The sequence below is a fragment of the Hypanus sabinus genome, chromosome 3, assembly GCF_030144855.1.
Source record: "Hypanus sabinus isolate sHypSab1 chromosome 3, sHypSab1.hap1, whole genome shotgun sequence".
Taxonomy (NCBI): Eukaryota; Metazoa; Chordata; class Chondrichthyes; order Myliobatiformes; family Dasyatidae; genus Hypanus; species Hypanus sabinus.
In genome coordinates, this window is record NC_082708.1 from 7,309,406 (window position 1) to 7,333,245 (window position 23,840).

Here is a 23,840-nt window from a genome sequence, read left to right on the forward strand (position 1 = left end):
CAACAACTTTTTTTTGTTCATTATAACATAGTAATTTTGCTACACCTGAACTGTACTGTGACCACAAAATGACACATCTCACAAACTAACTCAAGTATAATGGAGCTGATTATGAGAGCTTTTAGTCTGAATGAGAACTTAAATCAGAGAACAAAAACAGTACAGCAACTGTCAACACACAATTGCTGCCAATTTAAACTGCATGTTTAGACAGCCAGGTAAAGGTGCCGAGAACAGAGGGAAATGGACAATACGCAGGCAGAAGGGAAAACTTTACTTTGGCACCAATAACTTAATTGCTCTGGCTCAGTACTGTGGGAGAAGGTATCTCTCATTCCTGCCCACTCATGTCTCTGTCGTGGAGCCTCGTAAATGTAAAGATCAGGATAAGCTTAATATATCACACCGAAACATTCAGTGAAATGCGTCACTGTGTGTGAATGACGGAGACGGTCTATGTAGACTGATCTGGGTACAGTCTGCAAATATCGCCAAGCTCCTGCAGTCAGCAGAACATGCCCACAACATGCTAATCAGTATGTCATTGGAAAGTGGGAGGGAACCGACATACAAACTACCCACCGGAATTGAACCCGAGTGGTGACCAGTGGCACTGGAAAGCATTTTGCTTACCCTCGTGTTAGTGATTTTTTCTACTTCTATCACTTCCCCTGGTCCCTGGCAGTCAGGTCCAGGCACCCATCATTCTCAGTTCCCTGTCACCCTCCCACCACCCCCGTTCCCCGTCACCCACTGCCCCCTGTTCTCCATCACTCACCCACTGCTCCGTTCCGTCACCCACCCACCACCCCCTGTTCTCCGTCACCCACCCACCGTGTTCCCCGTCACCCACTGCCCCCGTTCCCAGTCACCCACTGCCCCGTTCTCCGTCACCCACTGCCCCCGTTCCCCATCACCCACTGCCCCCTGTTCTCCGTCACCCACCCACCGCCCCGTTCCCCGTCATCCACTGCCCCGTTCTCTGTCACCCACCCACCGTGTTCCCCATCACCCACCGCCCCCGTTCCCCATCACCCACTGCCCCCTGTTCTCCGTCACCCTCCCACCACCCCATTCCCTGTCACCTACCTGTGTTCCCCGTCACCCACCACTCCCTGTTCTGGACACACACTACTCTCTGAGTTAAGAAGCCCCCATGTAAATCTTTTTCAAACTTTGCCCACTGCATCCTGTGGTATTTGACATCTCTCTCCTGGGAGGAAGATGCTGTTTGTCCAGTCCATCTATGCCTGTCATAATGTTAATCACTTCTCTCAGTGACCCCCTCAGCCCCTGCTGCTCCAGAGAAAATAATTCTCAATCAGAATCACTAACATATTGTGAAATTTGTTGTTTTGTAGGGCAATACATTTCAATACTTGAAATTATAGATTATAAGAAATGCAAAAAATTAAATTAGTACAAAAAGTTAGAAGAAAATACTGAGGTAGTGATCATGGGTTCATTGTCCATTCAGAAATCTGATGGTGGAGGTGAAGAAGCCGTTCCTGAATAATTGAGTGTGTGTCTTCAGGCTCCTGTACCTCCTGCCTGATGGTGGAGGGGAAGAAGCTGTTCCTGAATCATTGATTGTGTGTCTTCAGGCTCCTGTACCTCCTCCCTGATGGTAGCAGTGAGAAGAGGGCCTAGTATCCAAGTTTGTCCAATGTCTCTTTGTCACAAAAATACACCAAACTCTTGAAAGGAAGTCGGACGGCAACATGGATAGGAAAATTTGAGAGGGAACGGGACAAACACTATCCCTAATCAGGTAAAGGGATTAACCTGGATTGGTTTTCAATCTGCATGGATCAATTGGGCCCAAAGGCCTTTCCCCATAGTGATTAAATTTACAAATTATCTTTATTTGTCACATGTACATTGAAATATCAAAACATATAGAAAAAGGTGTCTTTGCATCAACAACCAACACAGTCCCAGGATGTGCTGGGGGCAGCCCGCAAGTGTCGCCATGATTCCAGCGTCAACCTAGTGCGCGCACAGCTCACTAACGCTAACCCGCACACCTTTGGAAAGTGGGAGGAAACTGGAGCACACGGAGGAAACACACACAGTCATGAGAACGTACAGACTCCTTGTAGACTGCGGCAGGAAATGAACCCAGGTCCCGGGGGATGTATCTCTCGTAAACAGGTTCACCCTCTTGGAAGCTGTCAGGACAGAAGATACTGCCAGTCTGCCATACTGACAGGTCTGCGAGTCGAAAATCGGTGCAGAAGCAGAGTTGAGGAGTCAGACATCAGGAAGAGCTGTGGTGGTAGGGGACTCCATAGTAAGAGATACGGAAAGGGGTTTCTGCGGCAACAGGTGAGATTTAAGGATGGTGTGTTGCCTCCCTGCTGCTAGGATCCAGGACATCATGGACTGATTGCAGGGAATCCTCAAGGGTGAAGGTGAACAGCGGGAAGTGGTAGTGCATGTCAGCACAAATGACATCGGGAAGAAGAGGAAGGACATTCTACAGCGGGACTTCAGAGAACTCGGAAGAAGGCTGAAAAGCAGGACTTCCAGGGTGGTTATCTCCGGTTTGCTTCCAGTTCCTTGTGCTGGAGAGGGCAGGAACAGGGAGATAATGGATCTGAATGTGTAGCTGAGGAACTGGTGCAGGAAGCAAGGATTTACATTCTTGGACCACTGAGATCTGTTTTGGGGTAGGGATGAATTGTACAAAAAGGACAGGTTGCACCTTAATAGGCAGAGGACCAGCATTCTGGCAGACAGGTTTGCCACTGCAACATGGATGTGTTTAAACTAAGTAGTGGGGGGGGGGGGGGGAAGATGAACTGGAAATATAAAGATGGAGTTAAAGGGAAAATGAAAATAAGAAAAGTTAAAAAGGACAACAGAATCAATGGAGCAGAAAGCTCAAGAAGAGATCATACAGTATGGCCCAGTGAAATAGGAATTGATATGAAAGGAGAGGGGAGTAACGAATTAAAAGTATTATATATGAATGCACGAAGTATAAGGAATAAAGTAGATGAGCTTGAGGCTCAGTTGGAAATTGGCAAGTACGATGTGGGAATAACAGAGACATGGCTTCAAGCGGACAGGGCCTGGGAAATGAATATTCAAGGATATACATCTTATCGAAAGGACAGACTGACTGGCAGAGGGGGTGGGGTGGCTCTGTTGGAGAGGAATGATATTCAGTCCCTTGCGAGGGAGGACATAGAATCTGAGGATGTAGAGTCAGTATGGATAGAACTGAGAAATTCTACGGGTAGAAAGACCCAAATGGGAGTTATCTACAGCTCCCCAAACAGCAGTCTGGATGTAGGGTGTAAGTTGAATGAAGAGTTAAAATTGGCATGTCACAAAGGTAATGATACAGTTGTCATGGGGGAATTCAACATGCCGGTAGACTGGGAGAATCAGAATGGTACTGGACCCCAGGAAAGGGAGTTTGTGGAGTGTCTCTGAGATGGATTCTTAGAACAGCTTGTACTGGAGCCTACCAGGGAGAAGGCAATTCTAGATTTAGTGTTGTGCAATGAACCGGATTGATCAGGGACCTTGAGGTAAAGGAGCCATTAGGAGGTAGTGACCATAATATGATATGTTTTAACCTACAATTTGAGAAGGAGAAGGGAAAATCAGATGTGTCAGTATTACAGTTGAACAAAGGGGACTATGGTGCTATGAGGGAGGATTTTTGGTCTCCAAATTTGAGGAAGGACATCCTTGCTATTGAGGGAGTGCAGCGTAGGTTCACAAGGTTAATTCCCGGAATGGCGGGACTGTCATATGTTGAAAGATTGGAGCGAAAGGGCTTGTATACACAGGAATTTAGAAGGATGAGAGGGGATCTGATTGAAACATATAAGATTATTAAGGGATTGGACACGCTGGAGGCAGGAAGTATGTTCCCGCTGATGGGTGAGTCCAGAACCAGAGGCCACAGTTTAAGAATAAGGGGCAGGCCATATAGAACAGAGATGCAGAAAAACTTTTTCACCCAGAGAGTGGTGGATATGTGGAATACTCTGCCCCAGAAGGTAGTGGAGGCCAAGTCTCTGGATGCATTCAAGAGAGAGTTAGTTAGAGCTCTTTTAGATAGCTGGGCCAAGGGATATGGGGAGAGGACAGGAACTGGGTACTGATTGTGTATGATCAGCCACGATCACAGTGAATGGCGGTGCTGGCTCAAAGGGCCGAATGGCCTACTCCAGCACCTAATGTCTATTGTCACTGGCACTCTTACAACGTTACCTGAACCACTACACTCTGGTGCCTCCCTATGAATCCGATGCAGTTCCTTCTCTCAGGAATGGTTTTACATGGCAGGAAGTTCACGTTCATTTACGCGAACGGAACATTATAAGTCACCAGCCATACTTCAGATGGGCGTGGGTTTCTGGTTTCCACACCGAATACCCGGAATTAGGGAGGTTTCGGTTACAGAGCCAAAATTAACCATTAACCATCTGAGTCCAAATTAACTATCCATACCCTTTCAACACCAAATCCTGCATCATTCTCCCCACACTCCCACCCTGTCTGGCACCAACAATCAGTCCACGGTCAAAGTCACTTAGATCACATTTCTTCCCCATCCTGATGTTTGGCCTGAACAACAGCTGAAACTCTTTGGCCACGTCTGCATGCTTTTATGCATTGAGTTGCTGCCACGTGATTGGCTGTTTTGATATTTGCATTAATGACCAGGTAATAAAGTGACCACGCGTCTGAATTCCACAAGGGTCTTTTGAACTTCAGAGATCATTGGAGAAGTCCTCTGGATCTCCAGCTTGGTAAAGTAGTTACACCGAGGATGGGGCAGGGTGCAGGGGTGCCCTGGAATTCTGTTATGCTTCTATAGCCTCCTGCCCACCTCCCCCACTAGTCTCACCACTCAGCCTCTGACACATACCTCATTGAGGGAGGAGAGCATCCCCGAGTTCTGGCTCGTCATCCCAAATCGCTTCTCAACGGTAGAGATAATGCTCTTCATGTACCCGGATACCATGAGCTGGGAGAGTTGCAGGAGTCCATGACACAGAACGAAAAACTGGAGCAGGAAGAAAGATAAGAGAGAGGCCATTCTGGGTTAGAAATATCCTGCTGTCCCTGGCAGATCAAGTTTTAAAAGTATTTATTTATTGATTTAGAGACACAGTACGGAACAGGCCACACTGCCCAGTACGGAACAGGCCACACTGCCCAGCAACCGACCTATTTAATCCTACCCTAATCACATGATAACTTGCAATGACCAATTAACCTACTAACCGACTCATCTTTGGACTCGGTGAACCCAGAGGAAGCCTATGACAAGGAACATACAAACTTGCTTACAGAGGACAACGGAATTGAAGTCTAAACTCCGATGCCCGAAGCCACAATACTGTGCTAACCGCTACGCTACTGCCACACCCCTGCACAGCGTTCATGTGGTGACCTGCCTTTCTGTTCAAGGGAGGGGCAAGGTGAGGCTACAGTAGCAGGATGTCAAGGATTGTGCTTGCAAGTGTCACCACACTTATGACACCCACACTGCATGGCCACAACTTGTTAACCCTAGCCCGTACGTCTTTGGACTATGGGAGGAAACCTAAGCGGTCATAGGAAGAATGTACAAACCCCTTACAGACAGTGGCAGGGATCCTGCTGCGGGGGGATTGAAGAGCACAGTTGTTGGTGTGCACATAGCGGACAATCTAACCTCAACCCACAGCTCCTATTCATTAGTCAAGATGGCACAGCAGCGACTTTCTGAGGAGATTGAGGCTCTCCTGCCCCCTTCTAACAAACTTCTACAGAAGCACCATCAAGAGTGTCCTGTCTGGCTGCATCATTGCGTGGAAGGGAAGCAGCGAGGCATCGGATTGCACGACCCTACGGAGGACAGCAAAAACTGCCGTGAGGATCACCGGGGTCTCCTCGTCTCCCAGTTGTGACATTTACTGGGAGCACTGTGCAGAGGAAGGGCCTGAAGCATTGTTGAGGATCTCTACCACCATCGCACAATCTCTTTGACCCTCTACTGTCAGGGAGGAGGTCCAGGAGCACCACGACTAGATTGCCAGGCTGGGTAACAGGCTGTGAGACTGTGTCACTTCTGGGACAACGAACTGCTTACCTGAGCTGTTCACTACACATGCATTTTCAATTATGTTTTATTAACCTTTTTATGGTAATGTTTTGTTTTATGTGCTGTGTGTGATGATTGTTTTGTGGGTGCTTCGTGGTCTAGGGGAACGATGTTTCATTTGGTTGTATTTATGTACAGTCAGATGACAATAAATCGCCTTCTTCGATGGCTGAGAGAATCTGCATGAGGATCTTCTTTCATATTCAGTGGAGGGGCGAGGTGAGGTTGTAGAACATAAAGCATTGAGGATGTGTTGGGGGCAGCCCGTAAGTGTCACCACACTTCCAACGCCAACATAGCATGCCCACACCTCCCTGACCCTAACCCGTGCACCTTTGGAAAGTGGGGAGAGACAGAGGAATCCAACACGGTCCCGGGGAGAACGCATGAACTCGTTGTGGACAGTGGCGGGAATCGAACCCCAGTAAGCGAATGATGGCGCTGTAGAGCAATTGCACTTCCTGCTGCTCTTAGCTCGCACAACACCACAGCACAGTAAGACCATAAGCAGTAGGAACAGGAGGCCATTCAGCCCATCAGATTTACTCCGCCATTCCATCATGGCTGGTTTATTTTCCCTCTCATGCCCATTCTCCTGTCTTCTCCCCGTAATTTTTAACATCCTGACTATTCAAGAAACTATCAATCTCTGCTTTAAATGCACTCAGTGACTTGGCAACCGCAGCCGTCTGTGCCAATGAATTCGACAGATTCAAAGGAATTCCTCCTTGTCTCTGTTCTAAATGGATGAGCCTCTATTCTGAGGCTGTGACCTCTGGTCCTAGACTCTCTCACTATAAAACATCTACTCTAACTAGGACTTACAATACTTGACAGATCTCAATGAGATCACCCCTCAAACTCCAGCAAATACAGGCCCAGAGCCATCAAATGTTCTCAACATACATTAACCCTTCCATTCCCAGAATCTTTCTTGTAAACTTCCTCTGTCAGCACATCTTTTCTTCAATAGGGTCCAAATAAAGTTCACAGTAGGCCGTACTGCCAATGGTGGGGTAGATGTCAATGCAGCAGGAGTTTAAACATGGCTCTGGAGCTGTGAATTGGCCTCGTCTGCAGGACTGTCTGGGAGCCCCAGGAAACAATGGGTGTAAAGGGTTAGTTCACCGAGTGACACACCCAGCAGAATCTCAGATGGACTGCACACACTTAAGGTAAAAGGTTATAGGGAGCAGAAGCTGGGAAGTGTGAAGCCCGGAGCAGTTCTATGGACTCTGCACTCACCTTTATGCTGTTGAAGGGGTTGACAGTGCATCCTCTGGGCTTCTCCCCCTGGCCAGACTTGGACACAACAGACGGACGTCCCTTAATCCCCATCCTGACAAATGGTGTCACTGTCACCTGAGAGAGAGACTGGGAGGGAGAGCCGGTGGGAAAGAGATTGTGGAGAGAATGTGGGAGAGAAAGAGAGAGAGAGAGAGAGAGATAGAGAAAGGGGGAGAGGGGTAGAGGGGAGAGGGGAGGGGGAGAGGGGGAATTGGGGTGAGAATAATTATTTTAGATGGAGTTTAACTTTATGTTTGTATTTTTATAAATCACTTACATACATGTAATTGTTCTGTAATTTTTCCTGTAATCATGATACACCATTTTTTTAAAGAAACTTCTTAGCAGGTGTCGCTCAACTTGATTCTAGCGATTTCACAGGATAAGTGTTATCATTGGAAATATTTGTTATGCCTAATTTGAGATTGAGATAACCACCACTTCTTTTCTTTGTTCTCTCAGCTCCTCTCTCTCGTTAGTTTTGCTTTCCCGGAACATTTCTTAAGACGTACCCAAGCAACAAGTTTGGGTGGCACGGTAGCGTCGTGGTTACTGTGTCTGAGCTCAGATTTCAACCCCAGCGTCCTCTGTCAGGTGTATGAACATTCAGCCGTAAGCACATGGGTCTTTTCCTGGGTGAACTGGTTTCATTCCACATTCCTCTGATTAGGCTAGGATTAAATCGGCAGCTATTGGCCAGAGCAGCTCGAAGGGCCAATTCCACGCTGTATCCAAGTAATAAATAACTAAATAAATTCCAAAGACATACCAGTCAGCAGCTTAATTGGTCATTGTAAATTGTCCTGTGATTAGGCCAGGGTTAAATCGGTGGGTTGCTGGGCACGTGGCTCGTTGGGCTAGAAGGGCCTGTTCTGCACTGTATCTCTAAATAAAAAGTAGAAATAATGGTCATAACGACCCAAGACACAGGAGGAAATAGCAGCAGATTTTCGAAAATAGGAAGAAAGAAAAATTCAGAAAGAGCTATTGAAGAGGTGTAGTCAGAGTGGACAGCCATTATCTCTTCCACAGAGCAGTAATGTCAGATGCGAGCAGGCACAATTTTAAAGTGATGAGAGGAAAGAGGGTCCGTACTGACCGCACTGGGAGGGTCCATACTGAGCTGTCCTATGTTCACCTGTGCCAGAATCTAAGCCTCTGCCCCAGATCTTCTGAAGACATGTCACTTGCCACAGTAATGTGTGAGTGGGAAGGAGATTTGAAGAAAAATGTAATGAAAAACGTGACAGAGACTTCAAAAATGCCAACTGATGACCAAAGACCATGCTATAAAGTCAGCACAACATCACGGGCTGAAGGGCCTGTACTGTACTGGAATATTGTCTACACTCAGTGGCCACTTTATTAGGTACACCTGCTCGTTAAAGCAAATATCTAATCGGCCAATCATGTGGCAGCAACTCAATGCATAAAAGCATGCAGACACGGTCAAGAGGGTCAGACCAAATATCAGAATGGGGAAGAAATGTGATCTAAGTGACTTTGACCGTGGAATGATTGCTGGTGCCAGACAGGGTGGTCTGAGTATCTCAGAAACTGCTGATCTGGGATTTTCATGCACAACAGTCTGCAAAAAATGATCCAGTGAGCTGCAGCTCTATGGGCACAAACGCCCCGTTAATGAGAGGGGTCAGAGGAGAATGGCCAGGCTGGTTCACGCTGACAGGAAGGTGATAGTAGCTCAAATAACTAGGTGTTACTGAAGAAAATCTCTGAATGCACAACACGTCGAACCTTTAAGTGGATGGGCTACAATAGCAGAAGAGCAGGATCATACACTCGGTGACCTCTTGATTAGGTACAGGAGATACACAATGAAGTGGCCACTGAGTTCACTGCATTCCTTCATGGGAGATACACCCTTACAAGGATTATATGACGACAGTACACTATACCTTAGGCACTCTCTCACCGAGCCCTGTGTAATCATGCATCAACATTTCACAGTCTGCTACCACTCAAGCAATTCTCTTCCAATTTTCCTTCACTATGAGTCAGAATTTGATTCACCATCGACAGGTATTAAGCCAAGAATTAATCACTGTCTGCGTTACATAACATCTTGGTGAAGAACGGGTGAGAATCAGAATCAGGTTTATGAACACTGGCCTCTGTCATGAAACCTGCTGTTTTGCAGAGCAATACAATCTTCGCAGCTGTCCAGCGTGGCCATCAACGACAGGACGCCCGTGCAGGAGAGCCTTTCGAGTGGGAAAGCCGCTGTACTGGGGCAGTTCCACTCTCTCGACCCCAGACATCTGAGTCCAGTGGTGCGAACAAGCGTCGCAAACCGGGGACGTCCTTGGTTACAGTGGATGACCATGACGCCTTCTATACCCTGTCATGCCCTTTGCCCTCCTCGAAGCGCTGTGGAACCGCCTCCCCGGCCGTTAGGTCTCATCCGCCCAGTCCACCAGAGCTGACTTCACGCGCCAGGACAGGGATGTCCTGACCTCACTGGCCAGCTATTCTCACCTGCTTGAGCCCGCCTGTCCAGGCGGTGTACTGGGATGGGGTCGCTGTCACACGCAAACAGCTACTTCAAGCCACAGGTGAGAGCTGAGTGCCCAGTGGGGCCCAAAGGTGAGCGAGCTGCCCCTTCACCAGAGTGCTACCCCGCCCTGGACACCCCGTACACTACAGCCATACAGTGTAACACAAAGAAAACTAAACAGAGACCAGTACAGCACAGGAACAGATCCTTCAGCCCACAATATTTCGTCAAATCAATTAAATAAGTAATCAAAATACACAACTTAATTTTTAAGTATCAGTATATAAGCAGTGCCGAGGAAGAAGAAGAAACTCCTTAACTCCGATTGGAGTCATCGGGACTCCGTCATGATGGTGTTTTTCTTTTTAAGCAAGCTTTCTTATTTTTACGAGGCCGGGTTGCCAGCTCGACGCTCAACCCAGCTCGGATGGAAAGCGTGCAAGGGAGCCGGCTGGATTCGAACTCGGGAGCCTTCTCTCCGAAGGCCGGCGCTGATGCCACTACGCTGCCAGCCGGCCGGGTAGTGCCAAAGGAGAGTCAAAAATAGTGAGGTAGGGCCCATGGGCTCACTGTCCACTGAGAAATCTGACGGTGGAGAGGAAGGAGCTGTTCCTGAAACATTGAGCGTAGGTACCTCCTCCTCGACCGTAGTAATGAGGTGAGGGTACACTCTGTACGGTGGGTGCATAAATCATCAAATGTTGCAAGTCAAACTGGTCAAGCAGCTGAAACTGGTTTCTCCACCCGGAGGTACTGACTAACCTGATGAGTGTTCTAGCATTTCCTGTACTTGTTTCAGATTCCCATCATTGACAGAATTATCCTATTCAGCATTTAGTTTCTCTTTCTACAGATCTAAGTTCCTTCGGTATTCAGGAACCATGTCTTTATATTCAGTCTCTGGAACCGATTTTAAAAGATTAAAGATCAGCCTTATTTGTCACGCGTACGTCAAAACATACGGCGAGATGCATCGTTTGCATCAACAACCGACACAGTACGTGGATTGTTCTGGGTAGGGGCAGCTGACGAGTGTCGTCACACTTCCAGCGCCAACAACTCACTAACCCTGACCTATACGTCTTTAGAATGTGGCAGGTAATTGGAGATCCACGTGGTCATGGGGAGAACGCGCAAACGGTGGTGGGAATTGATCCCGGATCACTGGCACTGTAGAGCCATTACACTAAACACTACTCTACTGTGCAAAGAGCAAACATCGGCCCAGATTTAGACTCATTTCTTTCACGCATGTGCATCCAAACATACAGTGAAGTGCATCATTTGCGTCAATGACCAACACAGTCTGGATACCGGGTGGCAGCCAGCAAGTGTCAGCACACACCTGGTGCAAACGTAGCTCTCCCACATCTACTCTAACCTGTACGTCTTTGGAATGTGGGAGGAAACCGGAGCACCCAGAGGAAACCCGGACAGTCATGGGGAGAACGTACAAACTCCTTACAGGCAGTGGCAGGAATTGAACCCCCATTGGAGAGTCCTGCTGCGCTAACCACTATGCTGCTGTGACAACCCCGAAATAATCTGCTTCTGCTTTCAAGCTGCAAGAGACTGAAGATACCGGAATCCAGACCAAACAAAAAAGGCTGGAGGAACCCAATGGATCGACTGCATCTGTAGGGGACAGAGGGAGAGTCCACACCCTCAGTACTGATGCCAACCACCTCTTTGCCTCCACAGATCCTGCCTGACCCGCCGAGTTCTTCCAGCAAAAGTTATTATCAAAGTACGTATGTCACCATATACAATCCGGAGACTCATGTTCTTGTGGGCATTCACAGCAAGTACAAGAAACACAGTAGAATTAATGAAAAGACTGCATACAAGATGGACAGAGAACCAGTGTGCCTAAGACCACAAAATTAAAATAAATAAACAAACAAACAAATGAATAAATAAGCAAGCAAGCAATATCAGGAACATGAAATGAAGAGCCCTTGAAAGTGAGTCCATAGGTTGTGGGAACAGTTTAGTGATGGGGCGAGTGAACTTGAGTGATGTTATCCCCTTTGGTTCAAGAGTCTGACGGTTGAGGCTAATAACTGTTCCTGAGCCTGGCGTTGTGGGTCCTGAGGCTCCTGTCCCTTCTTCCTGATGGCAGCTGTGAGAAAAGGACTTTGCCTGGGTGGTGGGCATCCCTGATGATGGATGCTTCATGTAGATATGCTCAACAGTGGGGAGGGATTTACCCATGATGGACTGGGCAGTATCCACTTCCTTTCCCATTCAATGGGCATTGGTGCTTCCATACCAGGCCATGATGCAACTAGTCAAAAATGACTGTTACTGCAGATCAGATGCAGCACAAAAAGAACCAGTAAGATAAAGACACAATAACTAAAAACCCACAATAAATATAAATACATAAGTTAAGCTTATGCACACCGATTGATTGTATAGGGACGTATAGGGACTCTAGGCACAGGAGTGTCTGTACATAAAGTGACTGATAGGAAATGATGAGGTAGTGGTGTTTGAGGGTGAAGAGAGGGAGGTTAGCGTCCTTTATTTTTACTGAGATACATCTCGGAATAGGCCTTTCTGGCCCTTCAAGACACACTGCCCAGAAACCCTTGACTTAACCCTGATCACAGGACAATTTACAATGACCAATTAACCCACCAACTGGTACGTCTTTGGACTGAATGAGGAAACCGGAGCACCCAGAGAAAACCCACACGGTCACGGGGAGAACGTACAAACTCCTTACAGACAACGGCAAGATATGAACCTGCGTCGCCTGTACTCTGAAGCATTGTACTGACCACTACAGTACCGCGCCACTCCCAACTCTGCACCACACATCTATAGAAGCCTTACATTTACTATTTTTTCCTCTATATTCTTCCTGGACAAGGTCCTAAACATATTGCTCTAAACCAAGCACCATCTTGTACCGTTGTATCTGAGACTCTCTCTCCCCTCTAAGCTGTGAAGGTGCGCAGCCACACAGTAACTAAAATGCTCCCGTGCACATAGCCTTTGTTACTATGCAGCTTGAATTTTCTTTTATATAATTGTAATATCATTTTGAAATTATCTTGATATTATTTTGAAACCTATGTTGATATAACTGCAATATACCCTGTAATTATGTTGATTAATATAATCCATAAGTTTTCTAAATAATAGACCTACAACTTTTACTTTGAAATGCTTTTGAGCTTCAACATGTGTACATTGTCAGCGTTTCAGATTACAACACTGTTACAAGTTGGAACAATAAACACAGAATGGAAGTCAGCAGCTCACTGTCAATAAATCACTGGCCTGCTGAACACCAGTGCTATCCAATCAAAACATGTTATTTCTGACAATGTGCCTATCATTTGTTCTGACTGACTGGCATTGTTTGCTTGTGTCGCGAGCTGCCATTTGTGTCTGTTTAATGTGCGTAGTACGGAAAAAAGATTTTAGGTGCCATGTCAAAATTCGCTGCTCTGAACAATGCAGCTGTAAACAAAAATTAGAGGGAATGTTGGTGGCCCCCCCAACTCTTGTACTCAATATTAATCTGATAAAGTTAATCACTTGTGGTGGGGAGTGTCTTGTATTCACTACCACTCATTGCTTTGTATGTAAACACCATGCCCAAGATTACAGAAAGTAGTGGACACAGCCCAGTCCATCACACACAAAGCCCTCCCCACCTAGAACCACAGAATATTACAGCAAAGAAACAGGCCTTTTGACCCTTCTTGGCTGTGCCGAACCATTTTTCTGCCTAGTCCCACTGTGCACATTTACAGGAGCGCCACTGCAGGAAACAGGATCCATCGTCTGGGACCTCACCACCCAAGCATTCTCTCTTCTCACTGCTGCCATCGGGCAGGAGGTACAGGAGCCTCAGGACCCACGCAACCAGGTTCAGGAACAGTTTTTACCCTTCAATCATCAGGCTCCTGAACTGCCGTGGATACCTTCTCTTACCCCAATTCTGAACTGATTCTACGACCTACATCTCACCTTCAAGGACCCTACAACTCAGGTTCTCAGGTTTTCCTTGCACAATGGTTGCTTGTCAATCTTTGTTTATGGATAGTTTTTCGTGAATCCCATCGTTTAATTTTCCTGTAAATGCCTGCTAGGAAATGAATCTCAAATAGTATATGGTAACATATTGCATCTAAATTGCACTGATGTATCTATAATGCATTTATGCACATTTGACACCATATCAGTACTTGTAATTTTTAAAATATAATTCTTTATTATTTATCATTGTCGAATGTTTTTGTTGCATGTCGTACCACAACTAACACACCACAGCAAATTCTTAATATATGTAAATGTATATGGTGAATAAAGTTGATCCTTAATCCTTTGATAATTTATTTTGATCTTTGGTTTTGTACAAGACTCCGTCCCATGCGCTTTCAACCGTACAAAGTTCATTGATTCCACCCCACAGATTCCAAGCTGCCTGAAGCTCCGATCTATAAAATTCACTCCATCTGGTGACACTTGTCATAAAAATTGGAAAGAGTGCAAAGAGCACCTGGGGGAAATCCACGCGGTTACAGGGAGAACGAGATTCAAACATGAAGAAATGTACATCGACATCAACAATAGGGAAACCAGTGTCAAGGACGGGGAACTCTGGCAAACCAGCATCCGAGAAAGAAGCAAGAGAGAAGTCATAGCAGGATCACCAATACCTCCAACCCTTGGCTGCAGAACTGATGAAATACAATCCGAGGACAGTTATTTGAGCTATTTAAGGATGGAGGAAGCAAAAAGTATTTGCAGGCCAGTTTGTTAAATATAGTTTTAGAGGTGGAACAACTATTCAAATCCATTGCAGTATAACCAGTTGGTTAGAAAGGCACAAAACAATTACAAACAGTCAATTTGTATGTACCAAGAAATCACCTGATTGATCAGTTTAACTGATTTCGGCATGGACTAGATGGGCCAAAGGGCCTGTTTCTGCGCTGTACTCCTCTAAGGAACAGCAACTTTCGAAGCCAACAGGTGTGCAGAATTAGAAGAGAAGAAAACGGAAAGAGAGGCAGCAACAACCAAAGCCCGATCTGCCGTCTGGAACTACATGTCCTGAATGCGGAAGAACTTTCAAAGCCAAGATTGCACTCATAAGCCACTTCAGAGCCCATAAATAGATCAACGGAATGAAGACCATCATCCTCGACCGTGAGGGATGGCCATGACAATCGGGAGAACATACAAACGTTTTACAGACGGTAGTGGGAACTAAACCTGGGTCGCTGGTACTGTGAAGTGTTGTGCTAACCACTGGGCTACGGTCCTACACGTTGCAAAGCCTTCCTGCCTGCCGCAGTCCGTGTTTCCGTACCATGCAGTGATGCAGCATGTTAGGATGCTCCCTGTGGCATATCTGTAGAAGGATGTGAGTATAGACGTGCGAGGTCCAACTCCCTTCAGCCTCCTCAGAAAGTCGAGGGATTGGTGAGCTTTCCTGATTGTGTAGGATGTGCTCAAACACAAGAGGGCACAGGTCTAGTTTGAGGGGGGAAGATTTTAAAGAGTCCTGAGGGGCAACTTCTTTAGACAGAGGGTAATGAGTTTAGATTCAGAGTTCTTATTATCATGACCATAAAGTGTGTTTGTCTACTAGTGTCTGGCCAATCCTGCTTGTGGAGTTCTGGTTTCCCACTTTTCCCTTCCAAACCCTGGCAAGACACAATCACAGCTGGACGACATTTCAAAAAAACATCCCCTACTCCTTAAAATCTCTTGAGGAATGATTTTTTTTCCTTTGGTATGAAGAACTGGGGGAACTTAAGATACAAAATCCAAATAAATTTATTATCAAAGTATGCATACGTTACCATATACTATCTTCAGATTCATTTTCTCCAGGCATTTACAGGAAAAATAGAGGAATACATAGAATTTATGAAAAACTATCCATAAACAAAGACTGACAAACTACTAATGTCCAAAAGACAAACTGAAAGAAAAAAGAAACAAATAATAATAATCGAGTGGCAGGGTGGAGGTACATCTCTACCAAAGGAGGTGTAAGGAGCTCCTTCCCTCTACCAGCCTGCAGGTCACCCTTGGGTGAGGTGCGGCACCTGCTTAGCCCTCCTGTCAGGGTCATGTGAAGTCATGGGAGCAGGTGGTGGATGGTCGTATGAGCAACCGGAACAGATCACAAGTCCTGGTTATGCGACCACTGACACCAGGCAGACAATCTCTAAAGAGTATTGTTAATGGCTGGGGTCACCTGTCTTGTAAAGACACTGCCCAGAAGAAGGCAATGGCAAACCCCTTCAGCAGAAAAATTTGCAAAGAACATTCATGGTCAAAAGACCATGATCACCAACGTCATATGATATGGTATATAATGATGATGATATTGATGAGTATTTAATTAATTTATTTATTTTGAGAACACTTGAGCTGTAGGGTCCTTGTGAGTCCATAGTTTGTGGGATCAGTTCAGTGTTGAGGTGAGTGAAGTTATCCACGCTGGTTCAGGAGCCTAATGGTAGAAGAGTAAAAAATGTTCCTGAATCTGGTTTTGTGAGACCTAAGGTTCTTGTAACTTTTGCTCAATGGTAGCAGTGAGAAGAGAGCATAGCCTGGACAGTCCTGATGATGGATGCTGCTTTCCTGTGGTTTAGAGGTATATGGGCTAAACATAGGCAAATGGGAATGCACATCTTGGTCAGAATTACCAAGTTGGGTTGAAGGGCCTGTTTCTGATCACTTTTTGCCTGGGGCTCCAATCCATGAACTTCCACTCCAGGGAATCGGAGCTGCCCAGGGCTTCAAGCCATATGATTTCTGCTCCATGGGATCGGAGCTGCCAGAACTTGGACTTTGAGCATTTCCTTATCACCCCGCCTGACCGTTGAAACACTTCAATGTTTGAGAGGTAATCTTTCATGGAAATCTCACACTGCATTGAATTGGAGTGTAGATACAGGATTTATTTCACATGATCTGTTTACCAAACACCACCCAACCATTGTTAATATTATGGACTAAACAAAAATCTCTCTGTGTGCCAACTCAGGCTAACTACTTATTAACCAGGAAACGGTACAGATCGGGCCAGAGTAACACACGCAACATGCTGGAGGAGCTCAGCAGGTCAGGCAGCAGTTGCAGAAAGGAATAAAGAGTAACAGATCATGTGAAATAAATCCTGTATCTACACTTCTTCCTCAGGACTGGGCCCAGACCTTAATGGTGGGGAAGGTTGTGCCCTTGATGGAGCTGGCTAAGTCTACAATGCTCTGCAGCTTTTTTCTGATCCTGCGCATTCGAGATTCTGTACCAGGCGATGATGCGACCGGTCAGAATACATTTATAGAAACTGCAAGTGTCTGGTGCCTTCATCACATCTTGGGCACCTCCTGAAGACAGAGATCTGAGCTTCCTTCTCTTGCCGGCCTCTCTAGCACATACCGGCTGCTCAGGCGCTGGGTGGGCCACTTCTGCCGTTCGGCCGCATTCCAAAAGACATTTTCTATGGTGAGCTGCATTCAGGAATGAGAAGCACTGGCCACCCACAACTGCTCTACAAGGATGTCTGCAATCAGGGCAGGAAGGTGCTGGACATCAACAATGAGCCCTGGGAGGAACGTGCAGCCGACCACACCAGATGGAGAAGCACACCCTCAAACAACACCTTCAGTCAGATGAGGAAAAATTTCTGAAAGTGGCAGAAGACAAAGAGGCCCACAGAAAAGAACACTGCATCTCCAGCAGGGATGAGATGGAAATGATTCCAGGAGTGAAAGGCTTATTGTATGAGGAGCATTTGATGGCTCTGGGCCTCTACTCACTGTAGTTTAGAAAAATGGGGGATCTTATCGAAACCTATTGAATGTTGAAAGATCTGGAGAGACTGAATATGGAGAGGATGTTTCCCATGGTGGGTGAGTCTAGGACCAGAGGGCACAGCCTCATATTAGAGGGATGTCCATTTAGAAACATAGAAATCTAAAGGCCCTTCAGCCCACAATGTTGTGCGGGCCATGTAACCTACTCTAGAAACTGCCTAGAATTTCCCTACCGCATAGCCCTCTATTTTACTAAGCTCCATGTACCTATCTAAGAGTCTCTTAAAATACCTTATTGTCTCCACCTCCACCACCTTCACTGGCAATGTAGTCCATCCACCCACCACTCTCCGTGTGAAAAACCTACCTCTGACATCTCCCTTGAACCTACTTCCCAGCACCTTAAAACTATGCCCCCTCACGTGAGCTATTTCAGCCCTGGGAAAAAGCCTCTGACTATCCACATGATCAATGCCTCTCATCATCTTATACACCTCTATCAGGTCACCGCTCATCCTCTGTCGCTCCAAGGAAAAAAGGCTAAGTTCACTCAAGCTACTATCATAAAGCATGCTCTCCAATCCAGGCAACATCCATTTGGGACAGAGATGAGGAGGAATGTCTTTAGCCAGAGGCTGGTGAATCTGTGGAATTTGTTGCCACAGACAACTATGGAGGCCAAGTCATTGGGTATACTTAGGGCAGATTGGTTAGAAAAGGTGCAAAAGGTTATGGGGAGAAGGCAGGAGATTGAGGCTGCAAGAGAAATGGATCAGCCATGATGAAATGGCGGAGCAGGGTTGATGAGCTGAATGACCCAATCCTGCTCCTATGTCTTATGGAGATAACTTATTGATGTCTCGTCAGCCACAGACGGCACTGCACCAACATAGATACTGTAGCTAGGATGCAACATCCATGGTTGTCCTCAACCAACGGTGGGCCACTGTACAGTATTATATTACTCTATGCATATATCCTGGACAAAGATTCTTATGGAAGCATAGAAAACCCTACAGCACAATACAGGCCCTTCAGCCCACAAAGCTGGGCCAAACATGTCCTTACCTTAGAAATTAACTTGGGTCACCCATATCCTCTATTTGTCTAATCTCCATGTGCGCCTCCAGGAGTCTCCTAAAAGATCCTATCGTATCTGCCCCCACCTCCGTCGCCGGCAGCCCATTCCACACACTTACCACTCTCTGCGTAAAAAACTTACCCCTGACAACTCCTCTGTACCTACATCCAAGCACCTTAAAACTACGTCCTCTTGTGCAAGCCATTTCAGCCCTGGGAAAAAGCCTCTGACTATCCACACGATCAATGCCTCTCATCTTATACACCTCTATCAGGTCACCTCTCATCCTCAGTCACTCCAAGGGGAAAAGGCCAAGCTTACTCAACCTATTCTCATAAGGCATGCTCCCCAATCCAGGCAACATCCTTGTAAATCTCCTCTGCACCCTTACTATGGTTTCCACATCCTTCCTGTAGTGAGGCGACCAGAACTGAGCACAATACTCCAAGTGGGGTCTGACCAGGGTCCTATATAACTGCAACATTACCTCTCGGCTCTTAAATTCAACCACCTGGTTGATGAAGGCCAATGCACCATATGCTTTCTTAACCACAGAGTTGACCTGTGTAGTGTCCTATGGACTCAGACCCCAAGATCCCTCTGATCCCCCACACTGCCAAGAGTGTTACCATTATTATATTCTGCCATCATATTTGACCTACCAAAATGACCACCTGACACTTATCTGGGTTGAACTCCATCTACCACTTCTCAGCCCAGTTTTGCATCCTATCAATGTCTCGTTGTAACCTCTGACAGCCCACCACGCTATCAACAACACCCCCAACCTTTGTGTCATCAGCAAAATTACTAACCCATCCCTCCAGTTCTTCATCCAGGTCATTTATAAAAATCACAAAGAGTAAGGGTCCCAGAACAGATCCCTGAGGCACTCCACTGGTGACTGACCTCCATGCAGAATATGACCTATCTACAACCACTCTTTGCCTTCTGTGGACAAGCCAGTTCTGGATCCACAAAGCAATGTCCCCCTGGATCCCATGCTTCCTTACATTCTCAATAAGCCTTACATGGGGCACCTTATCAAATGCCTTGCTGAATTCCATATACACTACATCTACTGCTCTTCCATCATCAATATGTTTAGTCATATCCTCAAAAAAATTAAATGAGGCTCATAAGGCATGGCCTGCCTTTGACAAAGCCATGCTGACTATTCCTAATCATATTATGCCTCTCCAAATGTTCATAAATCCTGCCTCTCAGGATCTTTTCCATCAACTTACCAACCACTGAACTAAGACTCATTGCTCTTTAATTTCCTGGGCTCTTTATTCCCTTTCTTGAATAAGGGAACAACATCTGCAACCCTTCAATCCTACGGAACCTCTCCCATCCCAATTGATGATGCAAGATGAATCAAAGATCATCAGCAATCTCCTCCCTCGCATCACACAGTAGCCTGGGGTACATCTCTTCCATCATGGTGACTTATCCAACTTGATGCTTTTCAAAAGCTCCAGCACATCCTCTTCCTTAATATCTACATGCTCAAGCTTTTCAGTTTGCTGCAAGTCATCACTACAATCGCCAAGATCCTTTTCTGTAGTGAATACTGAAGCAATGAACTCATTAAGTACCTCTGCTATCTCTGTTATGTTTTAATCTGATGACTGCTTATCCACACAGAATTGAGAATAATGTAAATATATTAATAAATCTTAATTTAAAATAGACTCAAAGGACAGGATTAAACTTGGGTCATCACCAGTTCTATTAAATATGTCAACATGCTGATGATGATTAATTTAAAATGCTGTAAATATGAAAATAAATTCAGTTAAAAATAAGAAGCAAAAATAATGAAGTTCAAAATAAAACCAGAGGTCATAAACAGAGAGATCCAAGGGATTCTGCAGATGAAAGGTCTTGGCCCAAAACCTCAACAGTTCAATCATTTCCATAGACACGCTGAGTTCCTCTGGCATTTTGTGTGTGTCGCAATGTACCGCCGTATACTGCAGCCACAAACCAACAAATTTAAATTTCACAACATATGGGAAAGCAAGAACTTGGGCTGTTCTGTATTTAATATTTAAACAATATTTGAGTAATCCTCTGAGTGTGTGTACAAGTATATAGTTTAAGTATTCTTGTTCATTTATGTAATTCATCAGACACTATTTGTAAAAATACATTAATTGCATATGTCATCACGCTACCACGTAACACGTGCACGCCCCACTTAAAGTAAACTGAAAGATAAACGTGCATTCCGGACTCCCGTGTCTTCCTTTGAATTAGTTTAATGTTTTCAAGTTACAAAACAGAATATCTATACTGATTCTGATGGGACATGTTACTGTGGGCTGACACAAAAAGAGTGGGATTTTCCTAGAGTTCACTTGTAAACCTTTCTTGTGAATTGGGACAGGGCCCCCCATGGAGCGGCAGAAGGGAAGGTGGATGAGCTAAAGGGATCACTGCCAGAAAATGGCAAATAAATTCTGATGTTGCTGTAAACCCTTCACATTGAGGCAGAGAGCCCAGAGGTCAAGTGCCAGAGCCACAGCCTCAATATCAACAAAAGAACTAGTTGTTGACACAAGAGATTCTGCAAATGCTGGAAGTCCAGAGGAACACCCACAATGCCGGAGGAACTCAGAAGGTCAGGTATTATCTACAGAAATAAATAATCGATGTTTCCGGCCAACTACTGATGAAAGGTTTCGGCCCAAAACATCAATGGTTTATTCCTTTCCAGTCCTAATGAAGTGTCTCCACCTGAAATGTCGACTGTTTATTCTTAACAAACCCAGATGAAGGGTCTTGCCTGAAACATCGACTATTTATTTATTTCTGTAGATGCTGCCTGACCTCAGTTCCTCCAGCATTTTGTCTGTGATAAGCTGGGTATTTACTTTAGTAAGCAGGACAGTGTATACCCCCCTATCCCCACCCCATGCTGACAGTTGGGGGCTCCGTGGCCCCATGTATAAACTTCTAATTTATTTAGAGATACAGCACAGTAACATGTCCTTAGGGCCCAACGATCCTGCGCCGCCCAATCACATCCACGTGACCAATTGATTTACTAACCCAAACGTCCTTGGACTATGAGAGGAAACCAGAGCACCTAAAGGAAACCAACATGGTCACGTGGAGACCACACAAACTCCTTTTACAGATAGCAGAATGAATTGAACCCAGGTCTCGGGCCTGTAATCATGTTATGCCAACCGATACACCACGTCGCCATCTATAGTACTCTCCTTGGGAAAGGAGAACCATTAAGTCAGCATAAGTGGTGGATGCAGGTTCAATTCTAACAAAGTCAAAGAGTGCAACTGCACAAAGACAGGCCCTTTGGCCCATCTAGTCCATTACAAACTATTATTCTGCCTAATCCTGTTGACATGCACCTGAATCACAGCCTTCCATACCCCTCCCATCCATGTACACATCCAAACTTACCTTGAAAGTTGAAATCGAACCTGGTTCCACTTCCACTGGCAGCTCACTTCATATTCTCACCACCCTCTGAATGAAGAAGTTCCTCTTCACGTTCCCCTTAAATATTTTTAAGGGGAACGCCACCCTCCATCACACCACTTCCACAGAACAATGACTGAAACTGTGAGCACGCACAAGGACTCAAATACTTGCACTAATGGCACTTTCTGCATTACTGTGATATTCTGGTGCTGCTGCAACTTTATTTTCTGCTACTTATCTATTCAATACAGTATTTCTATTACTGTCTTGTTTTTATCTACTGCTTTATTTAATTTCCTGAGAGGAAGCCAAACAGAGTTTCATTGTGTCTATGTATAATGACAATAAAGATTATTCAATTCAATTCGATACTTCACCTTTCACCCTTAACCCATGACCTCTAGCTCTAGTTTCACCCAACCTCTGTGGAAAAGCCTGTTTGCATTTACCCTATCTGTACCCCTCATAATTTTGTATACCTCTGTCAAATCTCCTCTCAATCTCTTATGCTGAGTAAAGTCCTAACCTATTCAATCTTTCACTATAACTCAAGCCCTCCAGTCCCACTAGCATCATTATTTTTTTTCCTCTGTATTCATTCTGTATTACTGTTATCTTTCCTGTAGGGAGGTGAAATTGTATGAGTGTGTCATCACACACTCCATGCTGGATGAACCCAACAGGTCAGGTAGCATCTTCGGAGAGGATGAAATAGTTGACGTATCCGGCCAAGAACCTTCATCAGGACTGGAAAGGAAGGGGGAAGAAACCGGAATAAGAAGGGGGGACCAGGTGAGGCAGGGAAGGTAGGTGGGTGGAGCAGAGGAGGGGAGGATGAGGTAAGAAGCTGGAAGGTGATAGATGAGGGGTAAGGGGCTGAAGAAGGAATCTGACAGGAGAGTGGGAGAAAGAGAAGAGGTGGGGGGAATTAGAGGGCAGGTGAAGAGGTTCTCAGGGGTCCAGAAGAAGGGTCATAGCCCAAAACGTCAACTGTTTATTCATTTCCATAGATGCTGCCTGACCTGCTGAGGTCCTCCAGCATTTTGAGTGTGTTGCTCTGAGAAGACACACTTGTATCAGATGTTATAAGTTTACTGCAGTCAGTTTGAACGTGGACAGAGTAGATTTTGATCACCGTACAGAGAGAGACCTAACATGGCTTTGTATCCAAACCATTTTCCCTGCGACTGTTTGCCCAGCTCTGCCTCTCTCGAGGGGTTTATACGTCGTGTGTCAGAACCTAGATGGTGTAATAGTGTCAACTCTGGTTTATTTTCTACAGGTAGTTTATCAGGATTAGAGAGCATGTCTGAGTGAGCTTGGGCTTTTCTCTTTGGGCGAAAAGAGGATGAGAGGTGACTTGATCGAGGTGTACAAGACAAGAGGCACAGATCCTGTAATCCCACAGTGGAAATGGCTAATTCAAAAAGGCAGAATTTTAAGATGATTGGAGGAAAGTACAGGGGAGATGTGTCAAATGAAGATTGCTTTTTCCAGAGTGAGTGGATCATATCCACGGCTAGTGACAGAGGCAGATACATTAGCGATATTTAAGAGATTTGGGTTATTTATTTATTAGAGACAGCA

General features: G+C 45.6%; 1 protein-coding gene across 3 annotated transcripts in view; it reads right to left on the minus strand.

Annotated features, from left to right (window-relative positions):
* Nucleotides 1–23,840, minus strand: part of slco2b1 (solute carrier organic anion transporter family, member 2B1) — a 93,343-nt gene that overhangs the window by 50,097 nt on the left and 19,406 nt on the right. The window contains exons 1-3 of one of the 3 annotated variants that reach the window (XM_059963636.1): nucleotides 7,915–8,037; nucleotides 7,361–7,489; nucleotides 4,895–5,032 (exon numbers count right to left, since the gene is read on the minus strand). In XM_059963636.1, the coding sequence (XP_059819619.1) occupies nucleotides 4,895–5,032; nucleotides 7,361–7,453 (231 nt within the window). In that variant the 5' untranslated portion in view covers nucleotides 7,454–7,489; nucleotides 7,915–8,037. Of the gene's footprint in view, nucleotides 1–4,894; nucleotides 5,033–7,360; nucleotides 7,490–7,840; nucleotides 7,860–7,914; nucleotides 8,038–23,840 lie in introns of those variants that run through there. The other 2 variants (XM_059963633.1, XM_059963634.1) reach the window with 2 other exon arrangements.